Consider the following 18046-nt stretch of genomic DNA (forward strand, 5'->3'; position numbering starts at 1 on the left):
AATTCTAAATCATTTAAATTTCCCATACTCATTTATTTAAAAATTTTGATTGGGAAAATTGGATATTGTATTGGGAAAATTGGATATTGTATTGGGAAAATTGGATATTGTATTGGGAAAATTGGATATTGTATTGGGAAAATTGGATATTGTATTGGGAAAATTGGATATTGTATTGGGAAAATTGGATATTATATTGGGAAAGTGATATTGTTTGGGAATAATTGAGTAATAATTTCCCGTTGTAACCATACTTGAGAATGCATTAGAGAAATTATTATTAATTTTTACAATGTTTTTTTAAGTGAAACAAATTTAAAAATTGTTTATATAATTTATTTTTTTCACCACAGTATATAAAATGCGGTGATTTCTCGAAGATAATCTCTGATAAATGATTGAATATATACGATAGAATTGATAATTCCAATCAAGAAGTATCACTCTGCGTATTAAAATATTTTACCAAGTAATGAATTCAAATATATATGATAAATTAGAAATATTTTGCTACCATAATATATGCGTGGAATTATATTTTTAGATTGCACGAATGAATTGAGTGACGTTAAATTGTTTTAAATGATTACTGATAATTTTACGGGACATCGGATAATTAATTCAATACACGAGATAGCATTCCGATTGGTAATAAGGGGTCATTCAAGTATTACGTCAGCATCGATGGGAGGGGGGGAGGTTCCGATTTGTGACTTTTGATGGCGAAGGGGGAGGGGGGTTTGAATAATGCTTACGTCATCAACCACCCTTTATAAAAATATTAAATATTCTTAATGGCACCTGTACTGGGTGTGCCAAAAACGAGAAAAACCTTTCTCTAGTTTGTTAGCAACTGGACTGACAGCCGCCCTATTGATATAAGTCCCCTGTCTGGAACTATTTTAGTGATCTCTTAACTTTCCGCGGATCCTTCAAGTGATCTGGAAATGTGTCTGAGCCGTTTAAGTGCTCTAGGAATGTATCGTGGGACACTTGAGTGCTCTGGAACTGTGCTGCAAATCCCTCAAGTAATCTGGGAATGTGCCACGGGTAACTTGAGTGATGTAAAACCGCACTGGGGGCCGTTTAAGAGCTCTAAAACTGAATCACGTGCTACTCAAGGGATCTTTAAATGTGCCACGGATCACGTAAGTGTTCTGGAACTGTGTCGCGGGTCACTTCAGTGATCTGGGAATTTTCCACGGGCCTACTTGAGTGATCTGAAAATGTGCCACGGGCCACTTATATGCTCTGTAATTGCACCACTGGTCTCTTAAGCGATGTGCCGCTTAGTTCATTTTTACAAAATTAGGTTTAATGGGGCAGGCCACGTCAGATAACCCCCCCCCCCCAGGGCCATATTCGGACCGCGGGCGAAGGGTTTATCATGTATGGCTTGAAGAGAGTGGGGTAGCAAGGAATTTCTTAAACAGAAATTTTGAGTTCTCAGTTTTCAGATAGCATTGAAATTAACAGAAACTGATAATAATAATAACATATAAAGGTATTTCTATTTCGAAATTTTAATTTTCTTAAATAGTTTTTTGCATTAAAAAAGACATTTTTGATGCTCTGGGTGGCATGGGGGTCTCGTGCCCACCCCCAATATGCGTTAGAAGATAGGGGGACAGAGATGACGAAATTTTGCTGACAGGGGGAGGGTCAAAAATGGCTAAAAATTTGCTGGCGTAATACTTGTATGGCCCCTAAGAACGAATGAGTGTGTGGAAATATTTTAACGGTTATCAAATTAAAATATAATATATTAGATATTATATTATATATAATATAATATTATATATTATATATTATATATAATATATTATATTATAATATATAGATATTTTTTAAATTTTGAATTAATATATTTTTTTTTGAAAATTATTATCTAATATTAGATTATTAATTATCAAATTATTTTTGCATCAAAAATTACAGAGAGAGAAATATTTCTCTGATTTGAAATATATATATTTTTAAAATTTTAAAAGGACGTTCCCTTATTTTGAAAACTGGTGCTAAACTAAAAAAAACTATGTACTAAAAATGGAAGAAAATTATCACAAATTATGAAAATACTTGAAAAATATTAACTGAAGGAGAAAAGCCCCAAATGTTTTCAAGAAGAAAATTTGAAATATTTTATCTCAAAAACCACAAATTATAAAATTATTTAAAAAATTATAAGCAGCATCTTTAGAAACAATATTTGAACATTCTTTTACTACTGTATATTGAGAAAAGAAAATATATTTTAATATTTATTAGTATATATGTATTTTATAATTATTTGATAGATCATTATGAAATAAAACATTGCGACAATATTACATAATTATTCATTTTACACATTTAAAAGTGTTGGCTTGCGATTGCGATGCTTAAAAACTTTCTCAATCATTTCAAAACCGCTTTTTCTATGAAAATTAATTATTTCTTAGAAAATCATTACGCTTTTTACCATAATAATAAATTTATTATCAGAAATTTAATAAAGAAATAATTAGGACGAAAAATAATGATGATAGAAGAGGAAAAAAGGGGAATAGCGTATACAAAAAACTGTTTAACATTCTCATAATGAATTATTACGAAATTGGAAATTGATAAATGATTGTATTTAATTCATATTTTCTTATTTTCCTGATTTAGTTTCTTGTCAAGATTTTGAAAATTCTTTTATAGAGTGCTTTTACGTCATTCATTAACTTATAATCCAATTTACTTTTAAGATATTATTTCGTAACAAGTTATTACAGGAAGACTGACTTACAATTGGTTGAGAGTGTGGAAAGGGCCCCCAGTGAGAACAGAAAAATTGGTTTTATGCAAAAATAATCCAATTATTTAGATTTAAAAAATATTGGATTATGATAATCCTACATCAACTCATCTAACTAGTCACAGACCTTCTTCATCTCTCTCCATTGCCATGATAAATTTGGATTGACATTGCATAAATGGCTCTTATGCATCGCTTTTCTTTTTGAGTCCATTATACTAATCAAATGACTCCTAATCCCCCTTTAAATTTGTGTGAACTTCAATTAAATATAATAACTTATTTAATTACTCAACATCATTCCATAATGGTTGAAACTCTAGTTTTGCGGTGAAATTTCGCGGTCATTTAATACATGGCTAGGGAATTCAGTAAATGGAGACCTAAGACAGAGCCTTGTAGGAAACCTCAGAAATAAAACGAGCGAAAATATTCCACGGATACGGATTTTTAAAATTTATTTTCGAAGTGAAGATAAATTTGAATTTTTTTTTTATATAAACGTTATATGAAGAAACTTTTTATTTAACAAAATTTAATTTACCGAGACAAAAACACAATAATGCGTCACGATTAAGGAAAGTTTAAAATAATACAGGTTCTTTTTTTTTAAATATTACGCCATACCACATTGAAATTTCTGATTTTATTTTGTTATATAATTTATATTTCTGACGTAATAAATAATTGAATATCTACACATTTTTGAAATACATTCATATCCATGAATATATAAAATATTTAAAAATATACTTTCATTTGCCAATAATTTTATAATTTATAAAAATTGTTGCAATGTATTTAGTTATCGAACAAATAAAAAATTTACATACGTGTTATATAGCGGGATAAATCTATCTATACTTAGTTAAGACAAACATTGATCTTTTATTTATGGGACATTATATATTAATAAATTGTTTTTTTGGTGATATATGATTTTATATTGAGTATTTTGGTTATATTTGGCATCCATATTTTTTATGAGCAAATGTTTTCAGCCACTTCGTTGGACAATTTGCCTGTTGTGGCCTTTGTATTTGTATTAGATATATATATTTTTTGTTAATTTCGATTACATAGTTAATTCCTTTAATATAATGTATTTATACTATATGTCGTTTATATATACACACACACACAAATACAAAGGCCGCAACAGGCAAAATGCCCATCAAGGTGGCTGAAAAAATGATGCCCATAAAAATGTGGTTGCCGAATATATATAACTAAACAATAATGTATACGTCAATATATATATTATATAAATTTATATTATTTATAGTTCTATTTGTTATAGTAGTTATCAATTTTATTTATAGTCATTTTAAGTTATCAAAAATAACTATAAAGTTAACAAACATCCATATTGTAATACAATAGAAAGAAGAGTGGGTATTTATCACTAAAATATATGTATAATATTGACATTTATATAACCAATTTATACTTATTCAAACTAGAACTATATTGAGTTATGAAATATTATTACAATTAGTTCTTACACATCCTAAATTCACCATAATAAATTATCGAAAAGCCACTTACTTTATATGCATGTACATATCTTATACATAATAAAATTTTGAGTGTATATAATAGTAAAATAATCAGTTGACACTAATTACGTGTGATTTGTATATCCATACAATAATTATAATAAATTCTTAAGTCTCTACATGATTTATTCCCGTGTAAAGTGTAGATCCATTTTGTTGGCTTATCAAACAGCCACAAGCATTGAAAACAAAAATTAGTATACGTTTATACATACATTTTAATATAATTCAACTAATTTTGTACCAAATTAAAGTATATTTATTTTATATATTAATAATTACTTCTTATTAAATTACGGAAATTGAATTATACCAATTCCTCCCTCAAGCCTAATAGAAAATTGCAAATTACAGTCCCGTTTATGTTCTCTCTGGTATTTCGCAAATTTTCGAATAAACTATTTCAATTACATATGTCTCAAACACATAATGTATAAATTATACATTTCTATACCGCAAACACATACCAAACACATCGGTAAGATAGTCCTAACACTTCTCAGCGCTTAACAAGCGCACGGCCGTAAAATAAAAACCAACAATGCGCCACCGGCATGAACATGCACACACTAATAAATTAACCATAAAGGCCATTTCAATAATGTATAAATACAATATATATATATTACAAAAAAAGACTCACCTAGAATAATAATTGAGTATCCCACACTAATGAATCCAAATCAATAGACAGAACGGCAAAAAAAAAAGCAATTTACAACAAATTTTTGTAGTTCCGGGGTCCAATAATGGCGAAAATATTACCGAATGTTACAGCGTAAAATTATTAATTTATTATTATATATTATTTTCTATTATATATATATATATATATCGTTATTTGGAGGGGCCGTGTGTTTATATATATGTGTATTATGCGTGTGTGTGATGATGGTGTTCCTCTCGCGCACCCGAAAACTTAACTGATCAATGGGCGCAATGCCATAGCCGCGCGTGGAGGCATAGGGGGCGCGCATGTTGTACAGGGAAACATACACATGCGTGGAGTAGGAGGTGTGGAATGCCAGGCAGTTATTGACGTGGTTGGTCTTTTTTGTGGATTTCTCTCGTTTTTTTTTGTTTTTTTTTTTTGAAGGCTGGGGCCGGGGGGGGGATGGGTGGGTATGGGTGCCGTGGGTGGGGGGGGGACGTTTTCTTTTTCAATTCTTTTGTTTTATCCTCATTTTCGGCGCCGTGATTGACACAATCATGAGATCAAGAAATGACTGTCAGTGTGTAGTATTTTACGAGAGCCAGCCATTAAGTCAGTGACTGATGGTACTTTGCTTAGTGGTTCAACCTTTAGGAGGAGCCAACCTTTAGTACGGGAAACTTCATTGATTTCAAAAAGTGTCGCGAGCCGCACGATAAAGTGATCTAAAACACCGAAGCTATTTCTTACGTGATCTGAAAATATGACGCGCTTGAGTAATCTAAAACTGTGCCGCTGGCCACTTAAGCGATATAGAACTGTACCGCTGATCATTCAAGTGATCTGGAAATGTGCCATGGGCCACTTAATGATCTCGAACTGTGCCGTGTACTACGTAAGTGATGTAGAACTGCGGAGCGTGCCACTCAAATTATCTGTAAATATGCCACCGGTCACTTAACTGATCTGGAAATGTGCGTAAGGAAACTTAAGCGATATTGAACTGTGCCGAAAGCCACTTACATGATCTGGAACTGCACAGCATGTCACTTAATTGGTCTGGAAATGTGCCGCGAGCCGCTTGAAAATAATCTGAAACAGTACCCCGAGGCCACTTAAGTGATCAATGAATGTGCAGTATATCACTTAAGTGCTCTGCAGCTGTGCCGCGGATCACTCCAGTGGTAAGAAAGTATCATGGGTCAATTATCTGAAAATTTACCGCGTGCCACTTGAATGCTCTGGAACTGCGCCGCGAGGTCACTTAAATGATTTTAGAATATGCCACGAGCTACTTATTGATTTGGAACTGCACCGCGAGTCATTCAAGAGGATGAACCACTTAGTTCATCTCTACAAAATTAGGTTTTCAAGGTCGAGGGTCATTCTTTGTAAAGCCACAGGGAAACATGCGCATGTGTGGAGTAGAAAGTAATGCCAAACAGTTATTGGCGTGGTTGGTCTTTTTTTGTGGATATATTTTCTTCTTTTTTTTCAAAGCCGGGGCCAGGGGCAAATTGTTGGGCAAGGGTACCGTGGGTGGGTGGGGGGGGAGCTTTTTTTGTATTATTTTACTTTACCCTCATTTTCGGTGCCATGATTAACACAATCGTGAGAGATCATGAAATGACACTGTCAATGTGTGTATTATTTTACGGGAGTCAGCCCTCAAGTCAGTGATTGATGGTACTCTGCCCCCTTCACATAACGAGTTTTCAACCTTTAGGGGGGGAGTACGAGCCACTTCATGGATTAGAAAACGCGTCGCGGGCCACTTGACAAAGTGATCTGGAGCAAGGATTGCAAAGTCACTTATGTGATACTCAAATGTACCGGCAGGGGGATTATTGAGTAATCTGAACCGGCCACTTCAGTTATCTAGAACTGGGCCACAGAGAGTTGACTCAAGTGATCTGGTGATTCGGAAATGCTCTGCGGGTCACTAAAAAGATCTGTAATTGCACCATGGTTCACTTAAGTTATCTGGAACTGTGCCGCGGATCACTCAAGTGATCTTAATAAATTATCTTCGGTAAATGTACCGAATTTTGGAAATTAATTCAAAAGAAAACTTAAAGAAAAAGTTATTTTATATATATATACAAAAAATTTGACAAAATTGACAAATTTGACAAAAAATTTGACATTTGTCCCGTTAACGACAGTATCAAATCTAAGCACAACATGCTAATAACGCGAAATACCAACGTACACAAAATCCACGAAATAGTTTATGTCAGGTGTCCTCAAGCTGTGTCCCACCAACCTATGCAGTGTCGTCTTAACGCATAGGCCCACCCGGGCGCGGTCCGGGACCCTCAAGAGAAGAGGGCCTCACAAAAACGAGAACCTGTTGAAATTCTCGAAAATTGACCAGGCAGGGCCTCAGAAAAATCACTTGGCCCGGGGGGGGGCCCATCATGCTCTTAAAACGGCCCTGAACCAATGTTAGGGGCACCGCGGAGCAGCTACCCAACCAAAGATTTTTTTTGAAGAGATTCTTCGTTATAAACTGCTCTGGAGAGCCACGGATAAGCATTGATTAGTTAAGGACGTGCCGCGGGTTGAAAAAGTTTGAGAACTCCTGGTTTAGGTAAATAATGTTATTTTTTCTCAGCCGAAATGGAAACAAGTAACGATCGCTAATCATAAAAGATACTTTTACTAAGCAAATTTATTTTAATAAAGCGAAAGGATGAGGTGTCGAAATATTGGTATGATTTAATATCTTCTAAGGGGCCGTTCAAGTATTACGTAAGCAAATTTTTAGCCATTTTTGAGCCCCCCCCCCCCATTGTCAGCAAAAGTCAGCAAAACGCTGACACCCCCCCCCCCTCCTTGTCAGCAAAATTTCGTCATCAGCTCTGCCCCTCTGAATCCTAACTCATATTTTCATAAAGGGTGGTTGATGACGTAAGCATTATCCAAACCCCCACCCCCTTCTGGCATGACCAGAATGGAGAGAATTAGCCATATAATACAAGCAATTGTGTCAAAGTCCCGGAACATTGGTCTGGACATCTGAAGATCATTTGTAGGCTTTTTAAGTCTAAAGCATCAGAGCTATATTATAATTGGAGATTTCACGAAGATGAGCATAATCAAAGTTGAGAAGGGAATCATAGCAATTTCTGGCATAATCCGTGGTTGTTTCAATCTTGATATCTCCGTCTATGGCCGGTGTTACACCATAAAACTTTGATAAAAATTCTTTTATAAAACTTGAATATGTAACTAATAAGCACATCTGTTGCATTCGAGCAAACTTAACTGATCCGCCTATTGGTTGTATTTTTCAAGTTTTATAAACGAAAAATTTCATCAAACTTTTATGATGTAATCCAGTCTTAAGCCGGTATTACACTATGAAAGTCCTTTTATAAAACTTGAAAAATGCAGCCAATAAGGTCAACGGTTACATTTTCCAGAATGTAATCAATAACCTTATTAGTTAGGTTTTTCAAGTTTTATAAAAGGGATTTTATCAAACTTTTATAGTGTAGTCCCGGCCTAATGCCTATTTCTGATGAACCAGGGGTGACCGGGCAAAATTTCGGAGCAGAGCAATAACATTAGAATTCGTGCATCCAGGCAGGAGCTGTGTAAAATAATGTAGGGCGTATGATCAATTTATATAAAATGAGTTTATTATTGATAGAAATTGCCGTATTACGAATGCAAATTTTGCTAAAGGTCCCCTTTGGCTTATTTGGCTTTTCTAATAACTTCAGAACAGCGACGTGCGAACGAAACACTTTTATCGAAAATTACACCAGGGTAATCAGAACGATGAATAATGATTTCATGCACGTTTATACAGTCGAATCCGTTATAGCGGATACCGTTATAGCGAGACTCTCGTTTTAACGAACCCTTTTCTAATCCCCCAAATAAGTTTACATAGGAACAATGTTAGGTAACCTGGAATTCCTTTATAACGAAATTTCGTTATAACGAAGTGATTCTTCTGGTCTCTTGGCGTTCGTTATAACGGGATTCGACTGTAAATACATTTCGGAAAAGCTCAATTCTTCCAGTTGCCCACATGCATTTGCATATTTTGGGATTTTCAGTGCATATTTTGGGATTTTCAGTGCATATTTTGGCATTTTAAGTGCACATTTTGTATTTTAAGTGCATATTTTAACATTTTAAGTGCACATTTTGTATTTTCAGTGCATATTTTAACATTTTAAGTGCACATTTTGTATTTTCAGTGCATATTTTAACATTTTAAGTGCACATTTTGTATTTTAAGTGCATATTTTTGCATTTTTAAGTGCGTATTTTCGCTCATTTTTAGAGCATATTTTGCCACTTTTTAGTGCATATAATCCGGGCTCTAATCATCAGCATAAGTAGAAGTAATTCCTTTTGGTGCTACTCGGTGCCGTCTTAAGGCATGGGTCCATCCGGGAACTGCCCGGGGAGCTTCCACAGAAGAGGGGCCTCGCAAAAATGAGATATAGTTGAAATTTTCGAGGAGTACGTATCTAAATTTGCCTGGGTGGGCCTCAGAAAAATCCCTTAACCCGGGGGGCCCCATGGTGCTCTTAAGACGGCCCTGGTGATACTGAGAAATCATGCATGTACAAATTATGAAATAGCGTCCTCCTACGTTTCGGAAAATTCGCACTTTTATCCTCCTTTCTCCAGGTGGTTTCAGGAATTTTTTTCCCCATTTTGAAATATATATCTTCATTAACATGAGTGTTTTTGTGGGGTTTTTTTTTCCATTGACTAATATAGCCGTTGAAATTCCCAGAACTTTCTTCTTGTGGTTCCGTTTTAGTCGGGAAAAATTATTGTTATGGGAAGTTTTATTGGTCACGATAGTGGCGCCATCTGTTGTAGAAATTTGGGAAAGTCACGTCATTAGTGGGGGTGCTCGCGGAGGAGTCCTCCTTTCCCAGTTTTCGAAGCTGGTTACCCTAAATACTGAGGGATTTTCGTAAAGAACACTTTTACGGAAATGAATCCATAATTATGGTTAATTGAGAAATTTCTTCAACATCAACTACAAGACCCTCCCAATTAACCAATAATTTCCAACTTTAAAAAAAAAAAAAAATTCAAAATTAAAGTGACATCAATCGCATTCGACATACTTCAGTACTAATTCCTAAAAAAAAAATTGTTGTATTAGCTTCGTTTCAAAAATCACTTAGAGATGGCGCTGTTTTAACTAACAAAACGATAGATTTAACTGACTCGTAGTAGTAATAGTGTAAGTATTTTTATTTTATTTTTTTTCTAATAATTTATGTTCTTTTTTAATTTTTTCATACGCTGAAAAAGTATTTTAATTGATATGTTAAAAAAATTGAAGAATTTAACAATCGGGGGATTACTAACCTCTGCTGTTTTCACTAGATGGCGCTCCAAATGTAAACGTTCCTTCGCAGTCTGCCGGATAATATTTTGCAACTCGGTCACATCACAGTATAGATGTCCATTCTATATAAAATAATGACACAAGTTTTGTTAATTATCAATCATATGTAAATATGAAGATACGAAAAATTTCGATTTCAATTTTTGAAATCAATATTTTCCATCTAATTTTCAGTATTGAATTTACAGTCGATGTAAATATATATGTAATACTAGAGGGACAAACAATTTCGTCCGTAAAAGAGATGTGACCATTAATGAGGGGTTTGAAATGTATATTTTTATTATTATGCAAGAGAAAATTATTAGTTGGCTGTAAAAGAGGGGAGACCGCATCTGTGGGGTATCCGTTAAGAGGGATTTTATTGCAGCACAATAGATCCCCTGGGAACGGTCACCCGCCACCTTTTTACGGAAAATTTTTTTTGTCTTCAACCGTGTCTGCAAAGAGGAGATTTATTGCATTTCTTTTGCTTTATAGTTTTCATTAATTCAGTCATCAATTCTGAAACTGATTATTTCATTATTTGTGAATTTATTATGGAATAACTTTTTTCATTAATTCTAAATTTATCATGGAATAATTTCTTTCATTGATTCTGAATTCATCATGGAACAATTTCATTAATTCTGAATTCATCACGAAATAATTCCTTTCATTAATACTGAATATATCATGGAATAATTCCTTTCAATAATTCTGAATTCATCATGAAATAATTTCTTTCATTAATTCTGAATTTATCATGGAATAATTTTCTCTCAATAATTCTGAGTTTATCGTGGAATAATTTCTTTCATTAATTCTGAATTCATCATGGAACCATTTCATTAATTCTGAATTCATCATGGAACAATTTTATTAATTCTGAATTTATCACGAAATAATTCCTTTCATTAATTCTGAGTTTATCATGAAATAATTGCTTTAATTCTGAATTTATCATGGAATAATTTCTTTAATTCTGAATTTATATAGAATATTTTCTTTCATTAAATCTGAATTTTATTAGGAGCTAGAATTATTTGTTTCAATTATCTCTCTTATTTTTAATACGTCAATTCTAAATCTGCATTCATTTTCAGATTATTTTTTCCATTTGGTTCAAATTTTTATTATTTTTAGAATTACCGTATATCTTTCTGAAAAATTTAATTCCAGGAACAGTGTAAATTCAGAGTTAGCGGGGAAATTTTCAGAATTCATGTAAATTCCGAATTAGTGAATGAAATAATTTCAGAATCAATGAAAAATTCAGATAAATTCAGATACGATGAAAAATAATTTCGGAATTCAAGTAAATTTAGAACAACGACCCCAAATTTCGCCCCTGACAATTTGCTTGCCCTGACCGTATGAGTGCCCAAGTGTGTGATCATATGGACCAAGTAAGTAGTTGGGTGACCATATGAGTGAGTGGCAATGTGTGACCGTATGAGAGACCAAGTCAAGAGTGAGTGTGATCACGAAAATGGTCACTCATACGGTCACTCAACCACACTCTTAGTCACTCACTTGATCACTCTATTCATCATCATCACACCTATACATCACGAAATTGATCACACCTATACATCATCATCATCCTAACATCCTAACCGAACGGTGACACAGTCCATATTCAAGGAATTTCTAACTGAAAGGTCACCGCCGGATTATGAGATCATCTTTCCCCCACGGGGCCCCGAGATCAGCCACACAGGCAAACAAAGGACTGGACTCCTGCCCGCCAAACACAAATCCCTAGTGCGACCACGAGCACTTCCGAGCACCCACCAACCAGCGGATCATATATTATACTAGAGAAACTAATACAAGCAGGACTCAGCTGTGGGAGCCGAATAGGGCACTTCACAGGTCCTGAGAGATGGTATCGTTACATTCACTCCCCCATATACTGTCACTCGCACTCACTTACCCATACGGTCACTCACTTCATCACTCATACGGTCAGTGCAGGCGGAATGCCAGGGGTGACATGTCCGGGACGAAAGGTCGGGGGGAAAAAATGTCGGAGGTGAAATTTCCGGATCCCGGTGCAACCACACCTTTTGCACACTCCTAATAAGGCATTCAGGATAACTTTCCCGGCCTTCTTGGTGCAAGAACACGTTCAGTTAATGGAAACATCCAATCGCATACCAAATGTCAACGGTTATTGCAGGGTTCCGAGTAGCCTATGATGTCAAAGATAAATGTAGTAAATAATGTTAGAATAAATTTGGCATAGATTTAGCCTTGCGCATGGACCGGGTTCATTTCTTGTGGGAAGAGGGGGGGGGGGTGTTTCGAACACCTATTCTCAGTTGTTCCGATTAATGAGGCCCGGATAAGCAGGCTTTTAGTGTGTATGGAAATTCTGAAGAGTAGTTACCATGAGAGATTTTTCTTTCTTATGCCTGGTCCTCTCCTTTTGATGGACACTGCGGACCTGGACTTCTTTTACTCTTTGCCTCGTAATATTCTCCCGTATTCTCTGGAGATGCATTTCTCTTGAGGCCTGCAAAATAATAATAATTAATGCAAGAAACTAGCTAACAGGCCGTGATTACAACACAGATCTCGACATTCATTTCTGAACCTTTGATAAGCCTTTTTTTGGGACACATAATCGAACAGGGGCCCAAGAAAGTTATAGGCCCCGCTAGGGTGCCTCAGAAATTCCGTGGGAAAAATTCAAGAACAATTCTGAAGCTTATGGGAGCTTTTGAAAGCCCTTGTTATACAAATTAAAGACTGAAAAATACAAAATAAATTACCAGTAATTCACTCCAAAAAATCAGATAATTTCATAATCCACACAATTTTGAAACTCATCATCACTACACCATCGAACAAACACGTCGTGCCCTTGTCACTGAAGAGGCCGCACGTATAGGCCTCTGCCTGTTGTTGTCCCATATCCAAGGCCGCGAGGCGTAGGCGAATATTCCAGTTGGAAAATCTTGACCACGCGTGGGTTTCTACTAGTAATATATATCGCAACGGCTTGAAGCCACATTAATTGTAATGCAAAAGAATGCGCCAATGCTGTGCCTCTGGCTACGACAAAATGAACATGAATAAAATTCATAATTGGTAATTTAAGTAATCATTTGGTTTTGATTAGTTAAATATCATTGTGATAATAACCGTGGTTAATTCACAGTCGTGAGATAAAAATAACTTTAAAATACGGATCATATATCTACTAATTATTACATTCGAACTCTGTTACAACGACCCCGTTTGTAACGACACCTCGGTTGATAATTGGTAGTCTGGGCTGATCCCCCATAGAGAATAATATAAATGAACCTTGCTTATAACGTATATGGAAATGCCACGAACTCGGGTATAGCAACATTTTTTGTCATTTTATGGTGTTTTTGATACTTAACGGTGGAAAAATGGCTTTTTAAACAGTTTGAGGGCTCCGACGTACTCCTAATTTAACATGAATGTCCACGGGACATCCTACTGTATTTTCCCGTAATTTCGCTCTTTCCGACTTTTTCCATTATAAAAATGTTCCGTTTTTTTCGACGAAATTTACTGTATTTTTATTGATTTTACTACTGCTGAATCGGGGATAGAGGTATTTTAGGGCAGGGAATTGATTAAAATCTCTAACTGGTTAATCAAAAAAATTTTTAATCGATTAATCGAATTTTAATCGAATATTATCAAATGCTATCCATTCATAGCAAACCTAGTGTTGGTAACTATTTAATATGAATTGATGCTATGAAAATATGAGTAACTTACCCCGGCCCGGCGAATATGAGTCTCCATACGGGCGGTTCGCCGGAGTTGCTCCCTCCGGGGGGAACCCCCGTATGTATAATTATTTTTACTACAAAAATATATTCTATTAATTTCAAGCATCTATCCACTGAATAGATGTATGCAAATACAGGAATAGATTAAGAAATAAAGGTCGCGCCCGCTTGAAGTTATTTAATATCGTCCCCCCCTTTAGGGGTCATTCAAGTATTACGTCAGCATCGAGGGGAGGGGTTCGGTTTTGCTGACTTTTGCTGACAGTGGGGGGGGGGGGTCAAAAATGGCTGAAAATCTGCTTACATAATACTTGAATGGCCCCTTACCAGAAGCATGAATGTGCAAATTTCTAGAACTTGTAAAACAAATATTGAATGTTACGACTCATGTTACTCTATGGAAATTGCTCTCCTGAAATATGTTTAGTAAAATGTTTTTCAATAGGTTGCTTTTAATACTCATCGAGAGGTTGGTGCGCTAACCCCTCGATGGGGGACTCCCTGCGGTAGCGATTTTCTCTGCGGTCATGTCACCGTTTCCGTTACATGTTTAAATACGATAAACATGTTGGGGTAAATCGAGAAGCTATCCATTCTTAGAATAAGACAACCATAAGTATTGTTTATGGGCATTGTATAATATTTTATCATGTGTATATATTGTTTATAATTTGTGTTAATTGCATTTTTAATTGGGTTGCTGTATTTTTGAAATATATGACAACCATATTTTTATGGGCATCTTTTTATCAGCCACCTCGTTGGGCATTTTGTCTGTTGTGGCGTTGTATTTGTACCCCTGTGTCAGGAAAGTTTTCTGACAAGGACGAAACGGGTATCGAACTCGCGACACCTCTAAACATCCTTTGGTACTTTAGGCGAGCATCTTATCGACCTGGGCTACCGCACCCATTTTAGAAATCATCACTAGTTTTCGTTGAATCGACTTGTGTTTCCTCATATCGAAAAATTCAATCAAAATATTGATTCAAATTTTTTAAATACGGTCATTTATCTGAAATGTTTTGTTTAGGAACATAATTTGAGACATTTAATCGGTTTAGTCAAATAAATCAAGTTTATAATTTAACTTTTATTAAAATATTTTAATCGAATTTTGATCGGATTGATTGATTCGATTAACTCAAGTGCGATCAACAATCGATCGATTAACTCAAGTGCGATCAACAATCGATCGATTAACTCAAGTGCGATCAACAATCGATCGATTAACTCAAGTGCGATCAACAATCGATCGATTAACTCAAGTGCGATCAACAATCGATCGATTAACCGACCCGATTAATCGATTAATCGGATCAGCCCTAAGGTATTTTGATCATTTGTAAAAATTGTGTATAAAAATAAATATGACTAGCTACATTCATCTCACTTGCCATGTTAATTTTTTTTTTCTCCTCCGTGAAATACATATTAAATCACTGCATATTTTCTAGTATTGAAGTTCTCGCCAAAGATTATTCGGTAGGCATGTTTGGCGAATTTTCTGACTGTTTTAAGATTTATTGTGAGAATCGGTGACATCTGTAGTATTTGTTTCCCCGAAAATTTCCAGTTTTCTCTCGATCAAATACAGTCATCCCTAATCATGATGAAGTAACAGCTTCTCGCACAGCATTTGTTGGCACCTGAATACATCTTTCGTCAAAAAGTCCCGAAAACAGCAACCTCGGTTATAAGGACGAAAAACTTACGGAATCTTCTGTGTCGTTGGAACCGAGTTTGACTGTATTTTTATGAGCGCATTCATGATATGATCATTATATTAATGTGGGACCTATTGCTTTGTTCAACGCTGTGCTTCCGACATTTGCTGCTCAGAGGTGTACGCAGGAGAAGAGAAATAGGAGGCTCGTGCCCCCCTTCCCAAAAATGAACCGAAAATTTAATATATATTGTTTAATATTTTCATTAATAAATTAAAATATCTTTGAAGAATACCTTTTGTGAGCAATTTTCATCAATTTTTTTAAAATTTAAATGCTATTTGAAGTTTGATAACTAAAAATTTCCCTGGAAGAAATTACTTATGGGCTCTCCCTTTCCGAAGGTCTATGCTGAGTACGCCGCTTCCTGGTGAGGTCATCTAGCTTCCAAATTGATATTAAAAAATCGGCATAGCAAATGAATGAGTAATCTGGTGACGATGTGAGTCTGTAAGAACTTTTATACAGGTATCCCTGAACTCATGGGCTAAACTTTAAGAGATGGTTAAACTACAAGCATAGAAGCATTTTTTTTTGTATAGCAATGTGGGGTCGGAAATGAAAAGTCGGAAAAACACAAAAGGCCGAGGAAATGAAGAAACAAAAACTTTTTATTTACATTAATAATATTACAGTAAGTGCTCAAATGTGTCACCGCTAGCATCGATACAGGCCTGGCAGCCGCTAGCAAGTGATTGGCGTACCCTTTCGAAGATGCCAGGTGTTTCACGAACAGTTGCAGCAGTGACTGAAAGTTCGGCACAATGAGGTCCACTTCAGAGGTTTTCCGCCAGTACGTTTCATTTCCGACCCCACATTGCTATACAAAAAATGCCTCTTTATGTGTATTTTACCTTCTCTTAAAGTTTGGCACGTGAGTTCAGGGACACCCTGTACGAAATGCTAATGTTTAAAATTGACCGATATAGAGGGAACATTTCTACACCCCTCATCATATATCACGCACATAATTTTGATGTGAATTCTTACATCTGTGCATTGACATCGTTAATTTGTGGATTTGGTGCAGTACACATATACCAATGGAAATCGATCATTTCGATTTGAGAAAGGGTCAACTGCCCCTCAGTTGGTCAATTTTGTTGCTTAAACTTTTAATAAAAATTTCTCCAGCTTATTAATGACTTTTGATGCGTGATATTAACGGCAAAGCACTCATTTCGGAGAATAAAATACTGCCATAGAGCGTACATATGTACTTACTTTTGTTTTTTCCTTCTGCCATGTCGGCCGCTGTTTCTGTTTCTTCTCAGCTTGTGAGATGACGTCGGCGGTGTTTTTGCTGTGCCTCTGAACTTTGTGCAGCTGTTTCTGTTGCTGCTGCTGCTGAGGCCTTTCGACCTCGACCTCCATCTTCCGACCAACAAACTTCTAAGAATATAAACACACACAAAAAAAATCACATTTAGCATCATTTGTAAAGAACTTCATATTTGAATTATAATGGCTGCTATTCACGAACAAAACGGAATTCCTGAAATAAATCACGTTCATATATCTCCATTTCCGCCACCATTATTCATTCGGTGATTCAACCGCGTACAATTTAGTTCGTTCAATAGAATATCATAATATTTTTTTGCAACGGAGATGCACAATCTCCTGCCCTCAGGGCCGAATACGGCCCGTCTAGTTGTTCCATCTGGCCGGCGAAAGATGCTTCGGTAGAAAAGTATCAATGCACACACTGCACAATAAATGTCTAAGCTGACAATATATCCTTAGTGAAAATACAAATACAACGCCACAAAAGGCAAGATGCCCAACGAGGTTGCTGAGAAAAAAGATGCCCATAACAAATATGGATGCCATATTTCTAAAATGCAGCAACCCCATTAAAAATGCATATATAAAAACTAAAGACTATATATACAAATACGACGCCACAACAGGCAAATTGCCCAACGAGGTGGCTGCATCATGGATCCCCGAGCCCCTACCTACCTACTACTGCTACACCACACCCCCCCCCCGCGGAACCCCCCAACGAATCGTTACATGCGGGAATGTGCGTGTACGTGTAGTGCAACCTGACGTAAAGTTTTTGTTTTCTGTGTAATGCTTGTTATGTGTAGTGCTGTCATCTGCCCCCAGTTTTACTAACTATGAGTGAAGTGTTATGGTTGAATGATTTACCGTTGTAGGACTG

The 18046-nt window shown here is 35.7% G+C and overlaps 1 protein-coding gene across 7 annotated transcripts in view; it reads right to left on the reverse strand.

The window, feature by feature from the left end:
- Nucleotides 1-18046, reverse strand: part of LOC149079165 (RIMS-binding protein 2-like) — a 215799-nt gene that overhangs the window by 174837 nt on the left and 22916 nt on the right. For 6 of the 7 annotated variants that reach the window (XM_089240069.1, XM_089240066.1, XM_089240064.1 and 3 more), the window contains exons 2-4: nt 17101-17268; nt 12763-12888; nt 10349-10450 (exon numbers count right to left, since the gene is read on the reverse strand). In XM_089240069.1, the coding sequence (XP_089096195.1) occupies nt 10349-10450; nt 12763-12888; nt 17101-17250 (378 nt within the window). In that variant the 5' untranslated portion in view covers nt 17251-17268. Of the gene's footprint in view, nt 1-10348; nt 10451-12762; nt 12889-13147; nt 13235-17100; nt 17269-18046 lie in introns of those variants that run through there. The other variant, XM_089240067.1, reaches the window with a different exon arrangement.

Source organism: Pholcus phalangioides, unplaced genomic scaffold, assembly GCF_987345545.1.
Source record: "Pholcus phalangioides strain wild (caught in Gottingen) unplaced genomic scaffold, Ppha-v1.0 ptg000012l_1, whole genome shotgun sequence".
Classification (NCBI taxonomy): domain Eukaryota; kingdom Metazoa; phylum Arthropoda; class Arachnida; order Araneae; family Pholcidae; genus Pholcus; species Pholcus phalangioides.